This window comes from Talpa occidentalis, unplaced genomic scaffold (assembly GCF_014898055.3).
Source record: "Talpa occidentalis isolate TD23 unplaced genomic scaffold, MPIMG_talOcc4v2.1 talOcc4.14, whole genome shotgun sequence".
Taxonomy (NCBI): domain Eukaryota; kingdom Metazoa; phylum Chordata; class Mammalia; order Eulipotyphla; family Talpidae; genus Talpa; species Talpa occidentalis.
The window spans coordinates 37,662,380-37,687,906 of record NW_023601433.1 but is presented as its reverse complement, the minus strand read 5'-3'; the positions used below and the strand labels follow the sequence as shown (position 1 = coordinate 37,687,906).

Here is a 25,527-nt window from a genome sequence, read left to right as displayed (position 1 = left end):
CTAGCTTCTAGATGTTGCCTTCACTCATTGGCTTGTTGCCCCTTCTTCCATCTTCAAAGCCAATGGCATAGCCTCTTCCCTCTTCTCTCATCTCTGTGGTTCCTGCCAACCTCTTATAAGAACTCTTGTGTATCACGGGACACATCCAGGCAATCCGGGACGTTCCCTGATTTTTATCCTTAATTTTATCATATCCTTAATAATTTTATCCTTAATTTTATCATATCTTCAAAGTCGCATCTACTATGTAAGGTACACAGCCAAGGTACTAGTTTCCAGGGATTAGGACATGAATGTCTTTGGGGGAAGTAGGGTTTATTCAGCCTTCCATATCAAGTAAATGACGAGGCAAAAAATACATGTGAAATTTTCTGATGAAGTTTGGGTGTTCCCCCCATATCATGGCCCTGCCCATATTTATTATAAGATGTGACAAACCTTTTCAAAATTCACCCTAAGTACCATGTACTTAACAAATAATCTCTCCATGACTGAATATACAAACTGATTCCTTCCCTTGTGTTCAAGATTTGTTAAAAAGCGTAATGATAAAGAATATTCTTTTGACCATCTATAAAGGGGAAAAAACAAAAAATCCACCTTAAAAATATTTTTCAATGTCAAATTGTGACACCTTATACTATTGCCCTGGCTAGGCTGACTCAGCAGCAAATGGGCCAAACCGACACCAGAGCTGGTCCCAGAAGGGAACTTTGGGTATTTCAGGGTCAGTAGCTGAACTCTGGAAGGCAGCAAAGAACATGGATGGGGATTCTCCTCTCCTGAGCTGCTATAAACCCCTGTCCTTGCTCCATTTTAAAATGCGGCTCAATGAGGAAGGAACACGTATAGCCTTCACCCACTCAGACAGCAGTTATACTAACACGGATGTTGCTGATTTCAATGAACCCATCATAATCAAAGTCTCAGGGGGTCTTGCCTTTTCTGCTACAGGGGGCTCTTGGAGTCCTCCATAAAAAGCACCAGTACCAAATCCTCCCAAGGCTTCTGACCTCTGACAAGAAAGTTGTAGGTACTGCAGAGGTCCTATAGTTGAGCAAACCTTGAGATATTTACATTAGTGCTACTGCTATTACCATCTTAGCCATATCTTAAAATGTAAAGTCTAAATGTGCTCAGTAGGCACAATGAATTTCTACAGATATGATAGAAACAATCCCATGCTGATGTCAGTCACAGTTTGGTCTAGTATTACCTCTGACGCTGATTCTAGTGGATGCTTTTTGAGAAAATAGGATGATTTTTAACAGATAATTCTTGCAATTTAAAGAATATACAATGAATACTTTATCACATTAACTATGATCCACAATGGATTTAACATATCTTGAATTGCCTTGACAACTTCAATTTATCAAAATCCTGTGATATAAAAATTCTATCCCCTTTCAAATGGCCCTGTATTGTGTGTGATATCAAAACACCATGTGGGTTTTTTTCATTGCATCAAGGATTCATTGAGTACTGTCAACAATACTGAAGGGTTAAAGATTAGTTTGGAGTCAATTAACTGGCAGTTTGCACCAAAAATCTTGGTCTGGGTTGGTCTTAGTTGGAATTTTGTCCCACATCTAGGGCCAGTCATGTGAGACACTCTGGGTGCTTGCCTGAGAGTGAAGCTCTCTCAAATGAGAAGCCACTTTTGCACGTCTGAGTTGTGAAGAACATGAATGTAAAATGGATCCATGTTCTCAATGAGCAAGAGAGATCAACTGAGATTCAGAAAACTTTAAACAAGAGAAATTTGAATTTCTTAGCTTCAGGTTTCTTTTCTGGAAACTGAGAGGATAAAAATAGATCATTAATATCAATATCCCTGTCTTATAGTTGTATACTATAAGACTATAGTCAACTATAAACTATAGTTTTTAAAATAAAGTTTATAAAATATCTTCACTCTTTTTCTGAATCATTCTCCACAATAATCTTGCAATGTAGGGATTTCATAGATAAGGAGTAGACTAAGTTGTTAAGCTAAACCAAGTTTCAACAATTGTAGAGCCATGAACCTGAACTAGGTAGGACTGTCTACGAAGATTCCACCATGATACAAAGCCAGTTAGTGTCCTAAGGATGGATTCTATAAAGATCAAAACTCATGATCAGTTGAAGGGTCTAGGGCATTTTCTGTTCTATACAGCAGAATCTGATATGTACAGATTGTGTTAAAAATCTGCAAACTAGTAGAAGAGTGTCCTTCTTTGAAAGGGACCCTCTTATCATCTACTATGAAAGTAATTTTCTTGTTTGTAATCCCCATACAATTCCCGCCCCCTTATTTTGACCCTAATCCCTCCTCGCCACCCCCAATAGTGTGTCTCTGGTTTATAGTTGCTTGTTGGTTTTAATTTTTACTTTAGTATAATTAGTCTTTTTCCTGGTCTCTTATTCAGGTTTTCTAAATTCCTGCTATGAGTGAGACCATCCAGTATTTTTCTTTTTCTTTCTGGCTTATTTTGATACATTGTGCAAAAATGCAAAATGATGTAAAAAACATACAAAATAAAAAAGGCGAAAAAAAATTGGAAATATAAAACTATAGTTTCTCTTTGAAAGTATTTTTTAAGGTATTTAGTGAAAAATTACCTTTATGGTTTACTCAGCATTTTTGATGTAATCTCAGTGCCCCCTAAATTACTATTTTCCCTACCTTTCTGTATAGACTCATATTTCTCTATTAATACAATGCTTACTGTTCTTTCTGGAAATGCTTTAGAAACACCAAGGATTTAGAAAAAGAGAATCAAGAAAACTATCATAACCCTTGAAAACGGTTACATATTGGTGTGGGCTGCAGGGGGTTTGAGGGATTTGAGGGATCTTACTGTCACCCACATAAGCGTCCCCCGGCTCACTGTGAGAAGGCAGGCCTCATCTTTGTTATCCTCCCTGTGCTTACATGGCAGAAGGGCAGTATCCTCTTCTCCTCCCTCACTTCTACAGGATCCAGCAGTGTGTGTGTAGAGCAGCACCCTTGGTAGCTACAAAGTCTAGATGCTCTCTGCCCAAGAAATAGTTCTGGCATTAATCCAGAGAACCATCTGCTCTGTGCAGAGGGAAGAGGGAGTGTGGGTGAGCAGGAGTAGTGAGGTCAGCTTTCAGAGCAGTCAACCATCTCTGTAAGCTGGCTAGACTGTGACTGCAGAATATTTACTGCAGGGAGATGTCCCTAACAGGAGACACTCAGTCTAGCCAGACGCGGAATCCCCACCCCACGGCATCAGGATGACACTGTCACAACACAGGGACACTAATTCACAGCCAGGCACCAAATCTCTTTATCCTGGAGAGATTTCCTCTGATCCCTTTAACTATTAGTCAGGGGAAATGCATGAATTAGCCTGTTCTGGACTTGGAGAGAAGCAATCAAATTTACCCAGGACGATTTTAAGTTAGTGGTTTGCATAAATTATCTTAATAGCTGGCTTTTGGACACGTCATCCCACTCTTGTTCCATTACTGGACTGCATGCTATTCTATGTGCTCTTGAGGCAGCCAGTGTGCCTCTACCCTGGCACTCGCCTCCCTGTCTTATAATGGGCAGTTCACAGCCTCCTCCCCTTAGGGTCACAGAACAGGAACCTGGATTCCCATCTGAGGTGGGAGCCCCACTCAATTCCTAGCATACTGTCTGGCAGAATTCAACAAAATTTGCTATTGTACAGGAAATCCTTCATCACTTGAGGCAAAGGAAAAAGAGGAGAATCAGAAAGAATCGCTGCACAAGTAAAAGAAATGCACGATGGATCTTTCCTCTAAGTAGCATCTTTAGCTTTTCTCTTGTGTGCAAAATTTCCCCAATTTTGAATATTTTATCTGAAAACATAACTTGCAAGGTCTTCTGCTCTTGTTCATTAGCTCTGTACCTCAGCTGAGCCTTCTAACAAGCACCTGATACACATTAAAACTGCTCTGAGGCCCTGCAAGGTGAACTGTGAGCTGCATGTGTAAGCTGAGTGTGTGGCTAGCACAGCCAGGGACGCATCAAAGAGATGACCTGGGTAGAAAGATGTGACCAGAGCATCTTATTTATAGTAGCAAAAACCTTAATTCTACACTGATGTTTAGTGTAGTCCTAGAAACTAGGACTATTCAAATAGGGATAGGATTTATATGATGGAAAATTATGCTACTACTAAAGATCATATTTTAGAAAAATATAGACTAGGCACAGGAATATGCACCTAGGTTAGCAAATGAAAACCAGACCACAGAACTGAACATAATCACAATTTTACAAATTTTATTTGCATTAAATACTGGAGGAAATAAACCCAAATATTACACTGACTCTGTGTCATGTTGATTTTTAAAGTCTCATTCTTCAAAGAAATAGAACAATTATTGATGAAATTCATATGGAATCACCAAAAACCCCGAATAGCCAAAGCTCTACTGAAAAAAAAAGAAGGAAATGGAGGCATCACACTCCCAGACTTCAAACTCTACTACAAAGCCATAATCATCAAAACTGCATGGTATTGGAACAAGAACAGACATACAGACCAATGGAATCGAATAGAAAATCCAGAAATAAACCCACAGACTTATGGTCAACTAATCTTTGACAAAGGAGCAAAGACTATGCATTGGAGCAAAGAAAGTTTGTTCAATAAATGGTGCTGGGAAAACTGGGTCGCTACATGCAAAAGAATGAAGCTTGACCACCACCTCACACCATACACAAAAATCAACTCAAAATGGATTAAAGAACTAGACATAAGACCTGAAACCATAAAATACATAGAAGGAAATATAGGCGAAACACTACGGGATTTGCACATCAAAGACATCTTTACGGACACATCACCCAAAGCAGTGATAGTGAAGAGAAAGATAAACAGCTGGGACTACATCAAATTAAAGAGCTTCTGCACAGCAAAAGAGACAATAACAAAAACAAAGAGAAACCCCACCAACTGGGAGAACATTTTTGCACCCAACACTAATGATAAAGGACTGATCACAAAAATCTGCAAAGAGCTGATGAGACTCAGCAACAACAAAGAAAATAATCCAGTCAAAAAATGGGCAGAAGAGCTAAAAAGAAACTTCTCTGAAGAGGAAATGCAAATGGCCAACAGACATATGAAAAAATGTTCAACATCACTTGTAATCAGGGAAATGCAAATCAAAACTACCATGAGATACCATCTCACACCAGTGAGAATGGCACATATTAAAAAAACTAGCAACAACAAATGTTGGCGAGGATGTGGAGAAAAAGGAACTCTTGTGCACTGTTGGTGGGAGTGCAAACTGGTCCAACCACTATGGAGAGCTGTGTGGAGATTTCTGGACCTACTAAACATAGAGCTTCCATATGATCCAGCAATTCCACTCCTAGGTATTTACCCAAAGGACACAGAAACATCAATTCCAAAGAGCACCTGCACTCCTATGTTTATAGCAGCACTGTTTACAATAGCTAAGCTTTGGAAACAGCCCAAATGCCCAAAAATAGGTGACTGGATCAAGAAGATGTGGTACATATATACCATGGAATATTACTCAGCATTCAAAAAAGATAAACACATGCAATTTGCAGCAACATGGATGGCGCTGGAAGGGATCATGCTCAGCGAAATAAGCCAAAAAGAAAAAGAAAAATACCGGATGGTCTCACTCATAGCAGGAATCTAGAAAACTTAAATAAGGGACCAGGAAAATGAATATAAGAAAGTGAAAATCAAAATCAACAAAAAACTATGAACCAGAGACACTTGTTGGGGGGTGGGGGGCGGGAGGGGAAGGATTGGGGTCAGAATGGGGCGTTTGCAATTGTATGGGGGAATATAAAAATAAAATTTAATATAAAAAAAAAATAAAATAAAATCTTGCTTCAAGGATTTCGAATTTTAGCTTGCAACACACTTGCATAACTTTTTATAAATTTCAAAACAATATATTTTAAAATTACAAACAACAACAACAAAAGCTCAATGAATCAGTTATGGAAAGAAGCTATTCTGGTTCCTGCCCTAGACAGTTATATTCAAGTATTAGTCTATGAAATCCCACCGAGGGTACCTCAGCTTTCTCACTATATTTATATCCACAAGTCAGAATATTCTGCTCAAAAGTAAAATGGTAACCAGGTCCTTTTCCTTGGTGTGACAAGCCTAAAGAAGTTGATTGAAGGCTGCTCTGGGATAGGCTGGGAAAATTGGAAGCAGTTTGGATAGGAACATGTTCTCTTGGGCAGGGGAGAGCCTTGCTACTTCTGTCATAAGCTGTGTGGCCACTGCTTTTTCAGTTCCTCTAAGCATCACATTCCCATCTGTAAAAGGAAGACCTAACAACTGCTCTAACCCCCTCATGGGCCTGTTGTGGGTTTAAATAAAATTATATCTGCCCTATGTTTTTGTTTTTTTTCCTCTCTTTTGTCCTATGTTTTATAAACTACAAAGCAAGACCCTCCCTGGTGGTGCAGGGGTTAAAGTCTCAGTACTAGGAAGCTATCTTGCCAGCCACTGCAGCATGAGTTCAATTCCCTGCCAGGGAGCTACCCACATGGCACAGCAGACCTCTCCTGTCTCACCCACTGCTCCCCTCAGCTGGGTATTTCAGTAGATACCCCTGGCCTACTCCCCAATCTGTCCTCTGGTGAATCCTTTCACCCCCTGCACCTTTGGCCTGGACCCCAGTTCTTGTATGCATAAATAAACAAAAATCTTTTTTTTTTAAGATTTATTTATTTATACAAGAACTGGGGTACAGGTCAGAGGTGCAGGAGGGTGAGAGAATTCACCGGAGAAAGAGCAGAAGCAGAACAAGCAGACAGACCGAAGACACTGCTGAGGGGAGCAGCGGGCGTGACAGGAGAGGTCTGTCACGCCATGTGGGTTTCTCCTGGCTGGCCAGGAATCGAACCGGTGCTGCAGAGGCTGTGGACAGCTTCACAGCGCGGCTCTCAACCTGCCGCACCACGGGGGAGGCCTATAAATAAAAATATTTTTAAATAGTTAAAAAATAAACTACAAAGACCCCATAAATGAAAAATTTAACAGCCCAACACACTCATGCTCCCCACTTTCTTTCATGATATCTATCAAGAGAAACAATCTACTTCCCTCTCACACTCTAGAAAGCTCACCAGGAATTTTATCAGTCGCACGTAACTCATTTTTTGTTTCCCTGTGCCTTTCCATGTAACAGAATCTATGCTATGTATTCACCCAATTTGTTTCTTTTTTTCTTCTGGTCACAGGGATAGTTTGTTTTTTCCCAACTTCCTGAGGGGAGGTGGAGGCAGGGAACTGCACTCTTGTAATGGTTATGCCTGCCCCCTTCCAGGCTGGGTTCCCCAAACCCCCTTGTGAGATCCTTCACACAATCTCTTTCTTTTCTCATTTCCTGGCTGCCTATGAAAGGTCTGGTGGAAAGCTCCTGGCTTCTGAATGATAGTGACATGACAGATGGAGAAGCTGAGTCCCTGTGCCACAGCAGAAGGCCACCCACCACACACTCAATGTAACAGGGATACAAGTGAGAAATGACCTGTGATCACTTGTTATACCAGTTTTCTTCCCTGACTGATAAACTGCATGTCCATGGCTACCTCTCCATTCCCAATGACACTCAGAGCTTCCGGCTGCTTCACATACAACTGATGCAGGGAACACAGAGAACACATATAGCAAACCCTCCTACAATAGAAAACGTACCCAAGAAAAAAATTAGACAATTATTTTAGATTTCTCAGCAGATTTAAGTAAGACTTGCTGTCTAATTCCTATAGGAAAACCGAGGGGTACTGTTAATTTAAATAACTGAAAAGTGAAATAAGAGGAGGAGGCGGGTAACATGTTTGGTAAACTAATCCCAACAGTATTTAGTGTGAGTTACAAATAGAAAAGGGTGAAGATCCATCAGGGTAGGAGAGTTTGGAAGGGTACCTGCACCTCTTTGACATGGTATAGAAATGTGAGCAGAGTGCCAGTATTGTCCCTGCTCCCTAATATATTTTATTTTTATTTATCAATGCCCAGTGAGGTCACATGGAAACATTAGACTACGAGCCGAGGAGTTCCCAGAAGGACAAGAGTGGCCAAGATAAGTGCTGTCCACGTGTCTGCTTTGACTCGAGCCAACCCTGAGGCTACTTGCCCAGAGGCTACTTACCTGATAAGGGTACAGGGTGACCCCATTGGTTCTGGACAGGGACCAGGTACCATCCAGGTATTGGTGAGCCTGAATGGCTACTGAGTTGAGGATATTCCCATTGCTGGGACTGGTGGCCATCTGGAGGCTGACCTTGGCCTGGTGGGTTGGGGACACACTCTTCTTCTCCGCCCCATTGCTGACGCCAAGGCTGTTGGGTTTGCTGCTATGCTTGCTGGTGACGAAGCCTGTGTAGGCAGAGGTTGCATAGGAGGAGGGCACAAAGGCCCAGTCCCTGGGCTGCTGGAGCCCACCTACATGCCGGGACCCCACCAGAGTAGGAATATTGGCGAGGGGTGGAGGTGAGCCAGGTGAGCCATCATAGTGCTCGCTGCCAGCTGCCTGTTCCAAGGTCAGCACCATCTGGATGGCCTCCTGCTTCAGCTGGTTCAGGTGAGTGGCACAAATGTCACAGCGGTTGTCCCTGTCATTCCATGCCTTCCGGATGGTATTGGGCACCTGGAGTTTGTCATGAATCACAGCTGAGAAAGCAGGGTCCTGGAGAACACACAAGAGAAAGAAAAAAAAAAAAAAAACAGAGCCTATAATTCAAGGCTGGCAAATGTAATGCAGAAGTCTAGTTTATGAATTAAGCCCTGGATATATCCTAAGAATTTTGATTGTTTGATTGACATCCAACAGAAATGAGCAGTCAGACTGGCAGAAGAGCCTTCCGTTGACAAACACATTTGACAAATAGAAGATTTGTACAGCAAAGACTTTAGGGAATTAACACTTTGAAGATTTCTAAGCATTCTCCTCACCAGGCCAACTAACACTCCAGATTCTTCTCCTTATGTCCACTAAAGAATTATAGCCATATCTGGATCCTCCCAAGGGGTTCATTAAGTAGATACAAACACTTGTCTGGGCACAATGGGGGTGAGGACAGTCATTCTGGACCAATGCATCATGGCCCCGTGGTCCCGTGACCTGTGAACAATTGGTAACAGATGGAAGTGCCACTTGTGACCCGGAGCAGAGAGTTTAAGAAAATCTTGGCCTCATTAGCAGTGTGTGCTAAGTGCCATTGGAAATAAACCAAAATAAACAGGCTCTGGACCAGAGTCTGGCCACTGCTCAGCCGCCCAGTAACCCCCTACAGACTCACTCTGTTTATCATTTGCCCCATGGCAAGCTGTCTGTGTCTGCATCCATCTGATATCCTGACCAATTAAAAGAAAACTATCTCCATGACAAACAGTCCAGAAACTTCATCTAAAACTACTGTTAAAAACTCTAACTCAGAAGTTCATATCTAAAGAAATCAGACAGTAATTTATTAAAAATACTTCTCATTCACCATGCTTTAATTTTTACAGGAAAGTTAGACTGCACCAAGAAACAGGCACCAAGAGTGTTGATTTGCTATTAACATACTTGAGTTCTAGTTCCAGTTCCGTGCTACTAATTAGCTATGTGACTAATTAGCTGTGTGACCTTGGGCAGTTTACTTAATCTCAAAGTAAATCTCATCTGTGAGACAGGCCAGGCTTTACTTTTCATTGTAAAGTCCATCTAGTTCCCCAATGCTGGGAGGGAAACTGAGGCAGGAGAGTCCAGTGTCTCTATGTGTGAACAGAATCATGATATCATGTGGGAAGTCTGGTTGAACTTTTGAGATTCAGCAGTTTTTGCAAATAATCGATGAGACTCATCTCAAGGTTTATTTTCCTCTAGGACATTAGAAGAATATCTGCCTTTCTGAAATGTACCATCAACTTTAATGGGGCAGATCCCCCATCAAGCTGTATAGGGTCTGACGACCTGCTGGTGAGGGAGGTGGTGGTGAGCCCGGGGTGGGGGGAGCAGGAATAGCAGGAGTGGGAGGGGCGTTCTTAATTATGATTCATCTTGATTAGGGGCTTCAGCATTTTGTTTTCCCTGTTTAACTACCCTGAACAGCTCCTCAGCATGCACTGATTAATTGATTAATAAATCAAGAGGCCTCTTTACACAGCCAGCAAGGAGTGGCTCAGGAGGTAGAAACTCAAGACAATCACATAAAATGATGGGAAACAATAGGAGGTCAAGGTTGATGAAGTCTGGCTGATGAAGTGATGAGAACCATATGAGCCCCGTCTGGCAGCACCCTTCTCGATGACAGCTGTCGTGTCTACAGCCTCTAATCACAACTCGGAGCATGTGGGACCCAAACGGGCCCCTAATTGACCATTCTAGAGGAGACTACTCATCTTCAGATAAGGAAACTGAGCTCCAAGACAGTCAAACACTTGAACAACACCCAGATTTCTTGACCACTAGTCAATGTGAGTGAGTCTATGAAGTTTCATTTCAGGAGTCAAAGAATCTCATATTTTGAAGTCTACAATATGGACTCCTATTTTTTGCCAACTTTATATATATAGTTCTTATATATAATATATATAACCATATAATAACTGTATATAACCATATATATAACAATATATATAGCCATATATAAAAAACCATATATAACCATATATATAGCAATATATATAACCATATTATATATATATAACTACATATGGCTTTTACCTCATTCATCTACGCAATGTTCATTTATTCAAAATGAATTTATTTGAGGATATATATATATATATATATATAGAGAGAGAGAGAGAGAGAAGATATCTATATAGATATATAAATATAGAAGATATATCTCCTATATAGATATGATATGAAGATATAGTTTCTTGCTTTATCATATAACATAACATAGTGACAATTTTCCCTTATAATAAAGGTCATTTGAAAATAGGATTTTTAATGCCTATCTGGTATTTTATTTTATCCTTTAGGTATTTTATAATTCATCTATCAAGTCCCACATTCTACTACATAATTGTAGATGGTAAGAAATCTGAGACTGACATTCTAAAGCAATTCACATCCCATGGCTTATGGGCCCAAGACACCAAAAAAAAACTTCAGTTTCAAGAAGCCTCAAATCAATTCACTTATTTTGAATATTTTTGTTAACCAATCATCTGGAAGAAGTGTCACCCTAAGGAGAGAGATGTAAGAGCTGCCCCTTCCCACTAGTCACAGTTTATTTTAGATCCTTGTAGACTCTGGATTTGACTCTGGCATCTGCAGTTGGTGCAGTAAAGAAAGAAACTGCATGGGCCACCTCTTCTCTTTTCTTCCCAGTTTCCACTACTCTCCCATGAAGCAGTAAATTCTTTACTTGGCATATTGTTATTTGCTGCTCAACTTCCAACACTGAGCAGATAATGTGTATGGAGGCTCCAACATGCCTGCAAACCAGGCTGAGGGTCTAAGGATGAGTGAGAACAATTCCTGACTCCTGTGAGGTCACAAGAGCCCAGGGGACCTTCCTAGTAGTAAATACCAAGTCTCTTTGCTGCCATCTCTAGTACAAGGCATTGACAAAAACATCTGTGAGTGCGGCAGCTGAGTCCACTGCCAGCACAATCAGCATGGCCACAACCAAGAAGCAGAGCTGTTGCCGTCTCCTCCAGAGGAGATCCAGGTTGATTCTTTAATGAGTATGCAATTGCTGACCAATGTCAAAGAGGTGTTCCCTAAATTAAGCAACCCTTGATCTGAAACCCTATGTGAGTCTTTATCATCAAAAAGGCCTCAGTAAGTCAAGAGATACATCTTATAGAAACTAAAATCCTTTTCAAGTACTGTCCCACATTATAAATATTTTAGTGCATCTCAAAACTTCAAAGAGCAGTGGTCAACAGACAGAGCTTTCTGTAAGTGCTGGAATAAAAAGCATACAGCTTCAAGGGAGAGCAGTAATAAATAGGGGGAGAAAAAGAGAAAGGAGGTTTTAGAATTATGGATGACTCACACACTCAATTTTCCTGACATGGAAAAAAAAACCCACTGCAGTGACCCTGGAGATGAACTAGGGGACACCAAAGGTTTAACTGGCACCAACAGGAACCTGATGCAGGAAGGAAACAAATTAAGCATCCCATGGACATGCCACATAGGTCCTTAGACTTCAAAGACATTTGTATTGTCTAGTCTGGTTTACCCTGTGACCTCACAAAACAGATGGGAACAATGCACAAATTAATCCTCTATTTTTAAAGTCCCAATTTTATTTCAGCACATTTAAAACAGGCTATTGGTGCTAAGACACCTTCATCCTAAACTTTTAAGTTTAAGGCTTGATGTTCAAAATACTCTCATCTTCCAAAAATAATACAAAATTATTTTAGCCCTAAGAAAATTTAGGAAGGGCCTCCCTTGTGGCGCAAGGGGTTAAGCACTGCACTGTGAAGCAATCACAGCCTCTGCAGTACGAGTTCGATCCTCGGCCCGCCAGAGAGCAACCCACATGGCGAGGCAGACCTCTCCTGTCTCGCCTGCTGCTCTGCTCAGCAGTTTATTTCAGTCAGTCTGCCTGTTCTGTTCCCTGCTCTGTCTCTGGTGAATCCTCTCACCCCCTGCATCTCTGGCCTGTACCCCAGCTCTTGTATGCAAAAGTAAATAAATTTAAAAAAAAAAAGAAAAGAAGGGCCTCCCCTAGTGTCGCAGCGGTTGAACGCTGGGCTGCGAAGCTGCCCACAGCCTCTGCAGCGACGGTTCGAACCCCGGCCACCGGCAAGGGTCCTACACGGCGTGCAGACCTCTCCTGCTGCCCGCTGCTCCCCTCAGCAGTGTATTTTCATCAGTCTGCCTGTTCTGTTCCCGGCTCTGGTTCTGGTGAATTTTCTCACCCTCCCACACCTCTGACTGTACCCAGTGCTTGTATAAATAAATAAATGAATGTTTTAAAAAAAGAAAAGAATATTTAGGAAACCTGTAAAGTTCCTCAGAAGGATCTAAATAAAGGAAGCTAATGTTCCGACTACTAAATCTCTCCAATTAGTGAATGTTACAAATAAAGAAACTACATAAAATGGTTTTCTAATCTCTTCACATCCTTTTACTTCTTCTGGGGAAACTTCAGGAAAACTGGTTTTCTAAGAGTCTAGTGACTCTCCTTGATTGACTCACATGTCTTCTTCTGGCAGAAAATTTATCTAGAGATTAGGATTCAATCTCCTTTTCTTCAGGCAGTGGAATCCAAGCCCATGGCTTCTATAGTCGTCTACTTCCTGGCAACTAGAATTATCTAACCGCACCCCTGCCTGGCCTTTCTCCTGAACTCTGAATCCTATATTAAAAACATCACCCAAGTAAATACCCTTCCAACTGACCATCAAAATTAATTTGATTTGTCCTTCAATCTATTCTTATTCCAACAGAAGAATGATTTTCTAAATAAATACTATCATTTTCCACTCAGGTCCCCAGACTAGAAATCAGGAACCTTCCCTTGTATCCTTCTTTTTCTTCCAATCATGAACCGTCTCTCTCCAAGCTCACTGGCCTCAACTTCACCTCTCTCCACTCAAGCGATTTTACTAAAATGCAAACCTGGTCATGTCAGTATCCCACTTCCCTGCAACTCCATCCTACAAACTACCTTATTGTTTACAGTTTTCCTTTCTCTGTTAGACTCTCAGCTCCTTAAGGGGGAATATTCTTTCTTCTCATCCTTAATCCTGCATGTGTCTAGCATTTGCCTACTCTATAGTAAGGATTCAACAAATATTTGTGAAATGAATGAGTGAAAAGAATTCAATCAAGTCTAGAACAGTTAAGTGACAAAGTTGATCTAGGTCTATCTTTCATTTATTTTGTCTCTGTGAACTAGTCACCTCTTTTGCAACTGTCATGAAACAAACCTTTCCAAATCTAAGGTTAGTGTTGCAGCTATATCTGATCTACCTGGCTAAGTAGCCTAGTATGGATCAACTATAACCTGAGTATCTTCCTTTTACCTATCTTTTCCTTAAACTATTAGACTAGATTCTCTATTCTCTGACCTCAACATACAATCAATCACCATTTTTTCCACAAATTCTCAAGATAGTAACATTTATAGTCAATGGATTTGGGGCTTTTGTTTTTTCTCTTTTTCCATTAGACCAGGTCATTGGCAAGGAAACAAAATAAAACTACTTAAAGGAAAAATCCAGACCAGTCTACACCTGGTCCGTGAGCATTAGACCCCCCAGCATGCAAGCAGTTTTTTTATTTTCTAAAAGCTGGCAGCAAGGTTTCTATGCATGAGGCAGGGATGTTAAAGAAGGCAGAGAGTCTATGAAACTCAAGCAAGAAGACATTTTCTGCCCAGGTAAACAATGCCATTTTCTAATGTTTCCCATTGCTTTCTGTCCTATTTCATTCTCTGAGGGTTAGGTAGCTCAGAAATAAATGCTAATGCCACTTTTGAAGACAGGAGGATTTTCCACATTTTTTAGCAAAAAGAAAACCTTACATGTTTCTTCAAAGCCTCTGGGTCTGTGATGAAGGTAATGGCTGGAGGCAGCATCCAGCAGGTGTTGTACAAATTTTCACTGATATTTACTCCTGGTTTATTGTAGAGGCTTCTAGTGACAAGGTCAACAAGATTAAAGTTGCTCTTCAAAGGCAATTTATTTCTACACTGTCCTTAAACTTTCTTCCTTCATAAGTGCTGTCCACGAGGCCGAGAATGACAGATAGGACCCTGTGAGTGAACATTTTGTTCCCCACAGCAGGCAGATTCCCAGCAGATCAATGGTCTTTACCTTCACACTCTTTACTTACAAGTCTTCCAGACCAAGGTTTGCATTCCAGCCCCCTCCTTGTCCCCTGCCACGTTCCCCATCTGTGTCTTTCTTTCTCAAGAATTCCAATGTTCGTCACAGCAGTTCTATACCCAGCGACAAGGTATCAACGGTAAGGAGCGTCTTTTTGAATAGAAACAGCAAACTTCAGGTGGATCTGAGTCAATACAAGTACCCTCTTCATAGTTCAAGTATGAACTTAAATATCTCACAGCAGTAGCATTTTCCCCTTGGAGGGCCAGGATGGGCACAGGGCAGGATCTCCATGATTGACCAGATGGGTGAAGGAGGAGTCCTGGAGCCCTCAGTGGCTTTTTCAAGGTTTTATTGAGTTTACCAGGTACCCGGCAGGCAGGGGTGCCGGCAAGCCTCCCGGGCCCCCAGCAAATCTTCGCACTTCTGGGCTCTCCGGCATTCTCGTGGCCGCTGCTTCTCTGCTAGAGCTGCTCTCCTCGGTTCTGCTTTTCGTCTCTTTCACTCTGCTGGTGGCCCCGTGACACCGCCCTTACAAGCCCAGTCTCAGCCCAGGTGTACCCACCTACGTATGCCCACACCCTACTCCAGGAGCCCGCCATCAGGCATGCATTCAGGACTGCAGGGATCCAGCATAAATCCTAACGGCGGGAGGGCAGAAAAGCCTGACTATCATTTACCTGACACTCTGCCTTGGTAATTCCAGAAGAAAGGAGGAAGTAATCTGACCAGTTTTAACTAGCCATTGGGCAGAAAAGAGCATTTAAACACCTGGAATCTAAGGAGTCACACAAAATGGCAACTAGCACATGTTACTTCTTCCTCAGGAAGATTTTTTTTCCATGATGCTCATCTGATGTCCCCTGACCTTTACATCTCATTGCCACAGGTGCTTGGAGGAATGTGGAAGATCACAGGGACACAAAAGGTCGTTCTAACCCACAACATTTCCCATGTGAGTCTCTACTCATCCAGTTGTCATGCTGAATCCACCAGAACTGACTGATAACTAAGTTTCAGTACTTTTAATTTCCACTGTTCATAAAGTCCCCCAGACCCTCAAACAAGGACATGACTATCTAGAGGGAAGCCAGGGAAGAAATCTGACAATCTTTCCCCCTGCTCTGTGGGGGGAATGGCCACCCTCTTGGGTTCTGCTGTTCTCACCAACAACATGTATGTGTTCTCACCAACAACATGTATGAACTGAAAAAGTCCCAGCAGTTCACTCTGTATGGCATGGCTCATTCTCCAAAATAGGTGGTTGTCACAGGGAGAAAGTGGGGTGTGAAAGAGGTTACAGGGTGTGTTCTAATTACAGTTTGCTCCAAGTGAGGCTGGGAGAGCTGACATAACCACCGCAGTGGTGTTAGCTACTTGACCGGGCCCTGAATTTACAGGGGAAGGGGGTAGATTGGTGACTGGGAGGGAGCAACAGGCCTACTTCATTAATAGAAAACCTCCTCTGACCTACCAGACCTCATCTGAACCCCAGGCCTGTCATCATTATTACTAGCCTGCTTTATGAGCCAACAGCACTTCACTCCGTAATGATGATCACACACAAACACAGATCTTAGTGTGTGAAAAAGAATGAATGTAAGGGCATGCTGAGTAATGAGCTCTGAAAGACCAAAAATATCGCCAAAGGAAGAAATGTTAAATGTCAGACTGAAGTTGTTCTACATAAGAAACCAAATTAACCTGAAATGTAGTGACAGCGCCCGGCCTAAGCAATTCTGCTCTGGATTACAGCAGAGAGATGGGGTCCTATTAACCACAGCATGTGAGGCTCCCACTTGAATGATGGTATTCCACAAGTGAAGCTGCTGGGAGCATCAAAGGCAGGCGGGATGCGATTAATAGGGCTGCTGACTGCTGCGTGCGAAAGCATTGCAGGTAAGAAAAGAAAAATCGTTAATTAGAACGTAATATTATTAGGAACCATTCGTGAATCAGTCAAGAGAATAGGTGAGGTATTTCACACCATCACCACAGAAATGTTTTTTATGTCTGTGTCTTATCTTTTTCAACTAGATGCATGAAGACTGTCTCAATTCTTTTGAAACATTTGGTTAAGAGCAGGGGAGGTTCAAGCCCTAGTTTTATAACTTAGCAAATGTGTTCAATAAGAGCTGTTTAAAAAAAAAAAACAAAAAAACTGGGCCTCGCCTGGTGGTGCAGCGGTTGAGCGCCGGGCTGCGAAGCTGCCAGCAGCCTGTGCAGCGCCGGTTCTATCCCTGGCCACCGGCGAGGGTCCCACATGGAGCACATACCTCTCCTGCTGTGCCCGCTGCTCCCCTCAGCAGTGTATTTCGTCCGTCTGCCTGTTTTGTTCCCTGCTCTGGCTCTGGTGAATTCTCTTACCCTCCCGTGCTTCTGACTGTACCCAGTGCTTGTATAAATAAATAAATAAATAAATAAATAAATAAATAAATAAATAAATATTTAATAATAAAAAAAAAAAACCAAAAAAACTATCCTAGCATCAGTCTCCTTCAACATAAAAATGGGAAAATGGGAATTGAGTTGACTAAGGACTGAGTTAACTAAGGATTAAATGAGTTCTTGAGTTAACTAAGGATTAAAGGTGATAATGTATGTAATATTTTTAGCACAATCCTGGTCCTTGATTAATGTTAAATAAATGGTAGCAATCATGATCAATGTTAGACTTTTCAGTATCTAATACAGTAACATATATAGACACATACACATCGACCTTCAGATGATGATGCTAATGGCGATGATGGTGATAAAGACATTAGGAGTTACTGTTATCCAGGAAGATTTAGCAAACATTGTAGTAAGAGGAGAGAGATGGTAAATTAGATGTGGTAATCAACACTCTTGTCAATTAGGGTAAGTGAAGGTCTTTTTAATAGAAACCCAAATAAGAATGGAGGAGTTACTGTTATCCAGGAAGATTTAGCAAACATTGTAGTAAGAGGGGAGAGATGGTAAATTAGATGTGGTAATCAACACTCTTGTCAATTAGGGTAAGTAAAGGTCTTTTTAATAGAAACCCAAATAAGAATGGATCCTGGATTCCAGAGCTCAAAGCACTGAACTTGGACTAGATGCTCCCTAGACTTCTCTAAGCTGAAAAGCAAAATAGTACCAGAGTCATTCATTTCCATAGAAATGAGACTACAAAGCTTCTCAACTGAAAAGTATTCTTCACTTCTCTCTTAGAAGGGGGAATACACCAAAAAGTCTTTTCTGCATTCCAGTTAGAATCAGAGCCATTATCTGGCCAGTATCTCCTAGGAGTTGCCATATTTTAGCCAGGATATAGAGAAAGATGATTTCATGTTGATGAAGTTATCTTCAAACCTGAAGATCTTGCTCTCCCACCTATCTCCAAGCCCAAAGGGAAAGGGATGCATTCACACACAGATTAAGAGCTTAGAATGGAAGTACAGACTCCTACCACCTATTTAAAATGTTTTCCTTAACAGTAGAGCTTACATTCAACATGACACAAGAATAAAGTGCTGGCCTTTATGAATATGAAATACGAATCAAGATTCTAATGGCACATTAAAATTTCACATTTCAATTATTGAAGTCTATCTAGAGTAGATGTATTTTTTTCTGTGCAGCTTTTAATGTACCAAGGTGCATTACAAATGGTGGCAAATGGATTTCTTTTTACTATAAGTAGTTGAATTAGTACAAGTCTAGTAAACATCTGATTAATTAACTAATTAGGATCTTGCCTATTCTTTCTTTTTTCTTTAATTGATTGTGTATTCTTGAAATGCTGCATAAATGCATTTTGGTTATGTTTCCTTGGACTTACTAAAAAAACTACAAAACACCAAAAATTTGATGATTATACTGACCTTGGTTTTAAAAGATGACATTTTAAATGATAAATTCTACTTTGACCATGTCCTACAACAAATCTAAATACTTCCACTGGTTCCCCTGTGACCTAACTTAAAACCTAGTGTTTTAGGCCACACATCATTTGCTTGTAGCTGTGAGACATCTCTCAGATGCTTAAGTGACCTTCTAGTGCAGTCAGGCTGGGCTTCCCTTTTCCCACAAAAGCCCCTGCATGTCCCTGCCTCCATACCTTTGCTTAAGTTCCTGCCCACCTTGCCTTATAAACCACAGGAACACATCCGGGGGTGACAGGGATGTTCACTACTGTGGTGATGGCTTCATGGGCATGTCCATATGTCTAAACATATCAAACTTTAAAGATTTGCACTTTAAAGATTTATTTATTTATTCATACCAGCACGAGGCACAGTCAGAAGTGTGGGAGGGTGAGAGAATTCACCAGAGCCAGAGCGGGGAATAGAACAGGCAGACTGACAGAATACACTGCTGAGAGGAGCAGCGGGCGCAACAGGAGAGGTCTGCGCGCCATGTGGGACCCTTGCTGGTTGCCAGGGATCAAACCGGTGCTGCAGAGGCTGCAGGCAGCTTCGCAGCCCAGCGCTCAACCGCTGCACCACCAGGGGAGGCCCTCAGACCATGCACTTTAGATGTGCACAGTTTACTGAATGTCAGTTATACTACCAAGAATCTAAAAAAAAAAAAAAAAAGTCTTATCATCCATTGCAAGACCCAACTTGTCCCATGAGGTCTGACCCTCAGAAGTGAGGTCCCCTTCCATTGGACTTCCACCACCATTTTCTGATGTGAGTTACTCATTTCACATAGTAAACACTTCCTTGTTTTGAGTCATACATGCTCTATCTCCACATCATAGTGAATTCCTTGGGGCCAGGAACCATGCTATAATTTTAATGATAGTAATGATAACATCTACTCTTGCCCCCTGGAGTCTACTCAAAACACAAGTTAGGGTGATCTTTTTAAGTCTAAAATCTGATCCTGGCAGCTTACAATCCTCTCCAGGACCAACTTCCTTCAGAGTCAGGGCCCTTGAACTAGGTGCTATCAGGGCTGACCTCCTGCTCCCTCTCTGGTCTAGTTCTCGTTCCCTGACTCTGCTCCAGCCATGAGGGCCTTCTTGCTGCCCCTCAAACACACCAGGCATGTCTACTCCTTCCTCAGTGACATTCCACTTGCCATCCCTTCTGAGTGGAAAACATTTCCCCTACACATACCTGCCTCTCTGTCTCACACACCTTCAAGGTATTCAAATATCGCCTTAAAAACAGGCCCTTCCTTGACCACTTAATTGCAATTGCAAATTATACCCGAACACTTCCTGATGCCCTTTCTCTGCCTTATTTCTCTCTATAGTCATTGTCATCTTCACACATACTGTATAGTTGTGGAGTCTATTCATTATCTGTCTCCCCACCAAAGGAAAACTGGATGACAGCAGGACTTCTGTCTATTTAGTTCACTGCTGACTCCCTAATGCCCAGAACAGTGCTTGAAGACACTCAAAGTATTTGTTGAATGAGTGAATAAATCTGTTTTCAGTGTTACAGGTTCCCATATCTACTACCGTCATCTTATATTTTTAACCTCTTTGTTCTCTGTACTGAAGTTGCCTTTTTATTTTACTAGGTTTTAGTATGTTCAGAGGACTGGGAGAGCTTGTTTGTCCTGCCATCCCTCCAGGGCCTTGTTTTCCAAGGTGTCACCTCCAGACAATCCTCTGCAGCAGAATCACTTGGGAAGCTGATAACAAGCCAGATCCTGGGCCCTCGCTCTCTGACCCTCTGTCTCAGAGCCTCTGGAGGGTGGTATTCTGGAATCTGCATTAAGCTCACACCCCAGTGTATAGTTGTGGGGCCTATTCATTATCTGTCTTCTCACCAAATGAAACCTGGATGAGAGCAGGGACTTCTGTCTATTTCGTTCACTGCTGACTCCGTAATGCCTAGAACAATGTCTGTGGATCACTCACTGAGGAAGGGACTGGAACAGAGACAGAGATGGGGAAGGGAGAAGAATGAAGAAGTGAAAAGGGACATGTGTCTCTCTCTTTGAATTACCTAACCCTATCTATGGCCTTAGAGAGACACACTCCACTCATGCGACAAATTATGACTCCTCTGAAAACCTCAGTCCTGGGGATTGCTGTTTTTTCTAGACAATAATTCAAGACAATGATAAATGGTTCTCGGAGGAGACAGAAAATAAAGGTCTAAGGCAAATAAGTATCTTTTCACCCAATTCTCTCCCTATTCCAAGGGTTAACTCCTGATAAAATTTTTTTGAGAAATCATTTTTCTATTATCATCTTTTTTTTTTTTTTTTTTTTAAATTTTATTTTTATATTCCCCCATACAATTCTATTATCATCTTTTAATTGAAGTAACATTGTATTATATATTATGTGGTTTTAGGTGTCCTTAAAAATCAATATCTGGGCCTCCCTGGTGGCACAAGGGGTTAAGCACCGCACTGTGAAGCAATCCACAGCCTCTGCAGCAGGAGTTCAATCCCTGGCGGGCCAGGGAGAAACCCGCATGGCAAGGCAGACCTCTTCTGTCTCACCCGCTGCTCCCCTCAGCAGTGTATTTCAGTCAGTCGGCCGGTTCTGTTCCTCACTCTCTCTGGTGGATCCTCTCACTCCCTACATCTCTGGCCTATACGCCAGCTCTTGTATGCATAAATAAATAAATCTTTAAAAAATCAGTATCTGTATATACTACATTAAGTTCACCACTGAATGTTCAATTCTATGCTTCACAATAAAGTTGACCATTTTCCACCAATTTACCCACCTCTATTCATCCTTCCCTCTGGTAACCATTAATTGGTCTTATAGTCTAGATGGTTATTTTTGTTTTATTCAGTTCTTTGGTTTCCATATATACCATATAGAGGTGAAATCAAAGGGTATTTCTCTATCTGACTTATGTCACTTAACATAATACTTTCTGGGAACATCCCTGTTGTTACACATGGCACTATTTCATCTTTTTTGTTTGTTTATAGTGGAATAAGTATTTCATTGTATGCATCTTCACAACCAGCCTATCCAGTCATCTGTCAATAGGCAGTTTGTTTCCAACTCTTGACTGCTATAACGATGCTACAGTAAACACGGGGGTGCACATATTTCTTTGGATTAGCATTTTTGTAGATTGTAGGTAAATATCCACAAGTAACTTCAGATGATTCTGATCTCTAAACAACTTCTGGAAATAGCTGGAAACATTTTTGGTTTTCACAGTAGGCGGGGGTGACTGACAACTAATGCGTAGAGGCGAAGGATGCTGCTAAATAACCTTACAGTGTTCAGAGGGAAACTCCCAATAGCAAAGAAAAATCCAGTGACATATGTCAGTTGTGCCAAAGTTGAAATCCCCAAACCTAAGTCCTTTCTGCTGATTCCTTCTCAACCACTCTCATAAGAATCTCAACACAGAAAAAAAAAAAAAAAAAAAAAACAGGTGGGTGTTCTAAATCCAGAGGTTGACTGGCCCTCTATCTACCTCAGTTTCACTTAAGTGTAGAAACTAAACTCTAAAAAGCACAATCTCATCATATTGACTCTTTGTCATGGCTGACACTCAGATCAGATGTAGGATGTGTATGAACAAGGGGCAGATGGGCATGGACCCTGACTGTTAAAATCCCACACATCGGTAGAGTTAGGGTCCACCTTCCCCAAACCTCTGGCTCCCCCTCAATGTAGACACAGATGTCGCTGCTCTTTCTGGTGAGACCAGTACTGCTGACAATGCCACTAGTTGTTTACAAGAGTGTGGTAGAAAAAGCTGATGTGGGGCCCAGGGTCCTGTCCACATGATACCATTAATCTGGTCGTGGTTTAGTTGGCTCCGTGGAGAAGCTGTCATTTACATCCCTACCTCTTGGTCTGGGTTTGAGAAGGCACAGCTGAGGCTGTTCTCACTATGAAATCACTACAAGCCTCTGGCCAGATTTCACATGGTGGTAATTTTGCAGTCTCCCTCTTGGAGAAGAAAAACCAGTGCCACGCTAAGAAAAAGTCATCTCTAAGATGTAATTTGTTGCAATTATAGAGAAGGTCAAATATTTCTTTATTCCTACAAAAACCACATTTATGTAGCACAGACTTGTGCCAGACTCAGAGTTGGGTTAGGTTTGATGACCATGTCCCGTAGGCTTTGACCATAGTGGCCCAGCCTGACATAGGCCTTTGTAGACAGGATGTTTTTGTTTTCATTTGTAATATATTAGTAATGACACAACACAGTTTGGGCAGAGGAAGTCCTGGCAACACCTGACAGGAACAATTCTAAGGCCTTGTTATGAGATATTGGCTTGGAGAACCAGAATTTAATCATCCACTATTAGACTTTTGATTGCTAATTAGGGAAATTAATCATGGAATAGTCAGCAGTAATTCCTACCCATCTTTCTTTTATAATGATCTTTAGTGAAAAGGTTTGAGCTGAAAAATTTCTGGGATGAGCAAAACATCACAGAAAAGGCTCTATGGCAGGGTGTCAGGACTGGGGATGCAGAAGGGGCAAGAAACCTTTATACTGGAACTTGACCATGTTTTGCTGTCAGTTTCAGTAAATAGCAATCATTCTTGAGAAGCCAGTTGTTACTACACAGCTATTTACATACCCATAGAGTTGGAGGATCAGCCAGCCAGAGCTCCCATTTCAGATTCCCACATTAATCCTGAACAGGGGTTATAGCAGGTGAGGTGAGAGATTCTGGACATGACCTTGGGTGTTTCCAAGATTTGGAATGTTTCCAAGAGTGTGCCACCCTATATCAATCCTCCACCAATAGAAGGATTGGAAAGAATTTTCCAATCTTTACTGTCTTCTTTGACTTCTCAGGGACCCTCACGGTAGTGGAAGCTGGCAGCATCTTGAGAATCTCAGCAAAAGTCAAAGCTGCAAGTTCTGATCCACTGTAGATGCTCCAAATTGGCTCAACCACAATCAGCCAAAGTTAGTATGTGAAAGAGAGAGAGACGGTGAACAAACCAGGACTGCTCTCTCTGTTGCCTCTAGCAGTCCTAGCATGTGGGAGCCTAGAATCGGACAGAGCACAATTGTACTTATCTGCTCTATGGTTAAATGATCAGTGTATCATTGTATTTTTACAGAGGGAATTTTGACTGTCATTAAAAGGCCCCACAAGAGATAAAGTCGAGTCAATCAATCATGTGTATTTTCTGCTGATGGAATCTAATTGCACAAAAAACATGAAACAACTGCATCAGTAACACAGGAAACCCTGATGTGTGAATTTCATGAAGAACATAAATGGACTCAAAGGGAAAGAGTAGAGAGCAAAGACATTATAAATGCAATTTAGAATAGCAGTGGGGCCACACTGCTCTTTATCCCTACTACACAGACACTTAGAACTCTCTTAGTGAAAACTAGTAATCTGATGATAGGGTTTGGGCAAAGTAGTACATAGGTTAGACAGGCTCAGGAATTGAGATTCCAAGGGTAAGAAGAAACTACCTGTCCCCCCACTTGGGTTTACCATTGCTCAGGATCGAGTATAAAAGAGTAAGCTGTAGATTGTTCATACAGTGATTTGTGTAGTCCAATAACATACAAGATCAAAAAATTGCACCCTGTATCCTAGGGAAGTAGGAATTGGAGAATAAGAACAGAGAACATATTTAAACATAGATTTGATTTTGATTTTGATTATACATACCAATACAATTTGATACATGTTAAGAAATATGGTGTGAACTGAATTAATAGTTTCTATACTTACAGTTATTCTGAAGAAACACAAGATTTAGGGCATATTCTCCCCCACATACATGGTTCTTTCACATATAAATTCTTTCCACATAATATTTTCCTATACACATGTCAGATTTTTGCCTAGTTTATTAGTCTAATACATTCACTCATTAACTTCTTCATTCACTAATTTCACTCACGTATTAACTGTATTAAATGCCTATTTGTGTCAGGTTCTCTGATAGGTATAGAAAAGCAAACGTGGTCCCAACTCTTACAGAATATTATAAAATATACTATATTAAAAGATTCAAGTCATAATTTTATTTTCATCTGAGAAGCTAATGCAGGAGTTGACAAAATAAAGAGAGCTCAGGACTTGAATTCTGAAGACCTGAGTTTTATTCTAAGCTTTGCCATTTTCTAATTTCATAGCTGTTGCCAAATCACTTAATCCTCTTCAGCCTTAGTTTCCTCATCAGTAAGATAGGGATAACACTTATATCTTAACTATTAATGTAACAACTAAATAGAATCATAGACATCAGAAGCATTTTGTGAAGAACTCTACAAATGTAATGTACTAGTGTAACAAATAATGAATTTTTCCTATATTTAATACATGAAGAAGAACAATTCAGGGTATAAGCCATGTCCTACAATATTTAACACACTTAACAGTTTTTATCTAAAGAATTCAAGGGCCAAGTATCAAAAGGGAGAACAAAATAACAGAACCAAAAAGCTCTCCACCTAGGTAAGCCTTTGGCTCCAGAAAGAGGCCATGATCAAAGCACCAAGTCCAGCATCAGATCTGGCTCTCCTTCCAGAACCTTCACAAGATAGGAAATGTTCTAAGCTAAATTTATCACACTGGGTAGGTTAGGAAAGGAAAAGCCAGAAGTGGTTCAGCTTCTTCCTCTCTATAGTAAGATCAGTTTCAGGTCCCAGGCTAATTAGAAATAAGAAGTCACTTCACCGGCCTCTCCTCACTGAACTTTGCTATAAGTCCACTTACAAGCCAGGCAGTGGGAATCACTAAATGTTGTGGGATTAGTTACCAAGGGCCTATGTATCCATATAAGCTGAAGATTTTATATGCATGTATTTGGGATTTGGGAATGACCTCAAATCTG

At 41.2% G+C, this 25,527-nt stretch overlaps 1 protein-coding gene across 3 annotated transcripts in view; it reads right to left on the bottom strand.

Annotated features, from left to right (window-relative positions):
• Positions 1–25,527, bottom strand: part of KIF26B (kinesin family member 26B) — a 563,425-nt gene that overhangs the window by 325,716 nt on the left and 212,182 nt on the right. For 2 of the 3 annotated variants that reach the window (XM_054694956.1, XM_054694958.1), the window contains one exon: positions 8,146–8,682. In XM_054694956.1, coding sequence (XP_054550931.1) covers positions 8,146–8,682 — 537 coding nt within the window. Of the gene's footprint in view, positions 1–8,145; positions 8,683–16,490; positions 16,513–25,527 lie in introns of those variants that run through there. The other variant, XM_054694957.1, reaches the window with a different exon arrangement.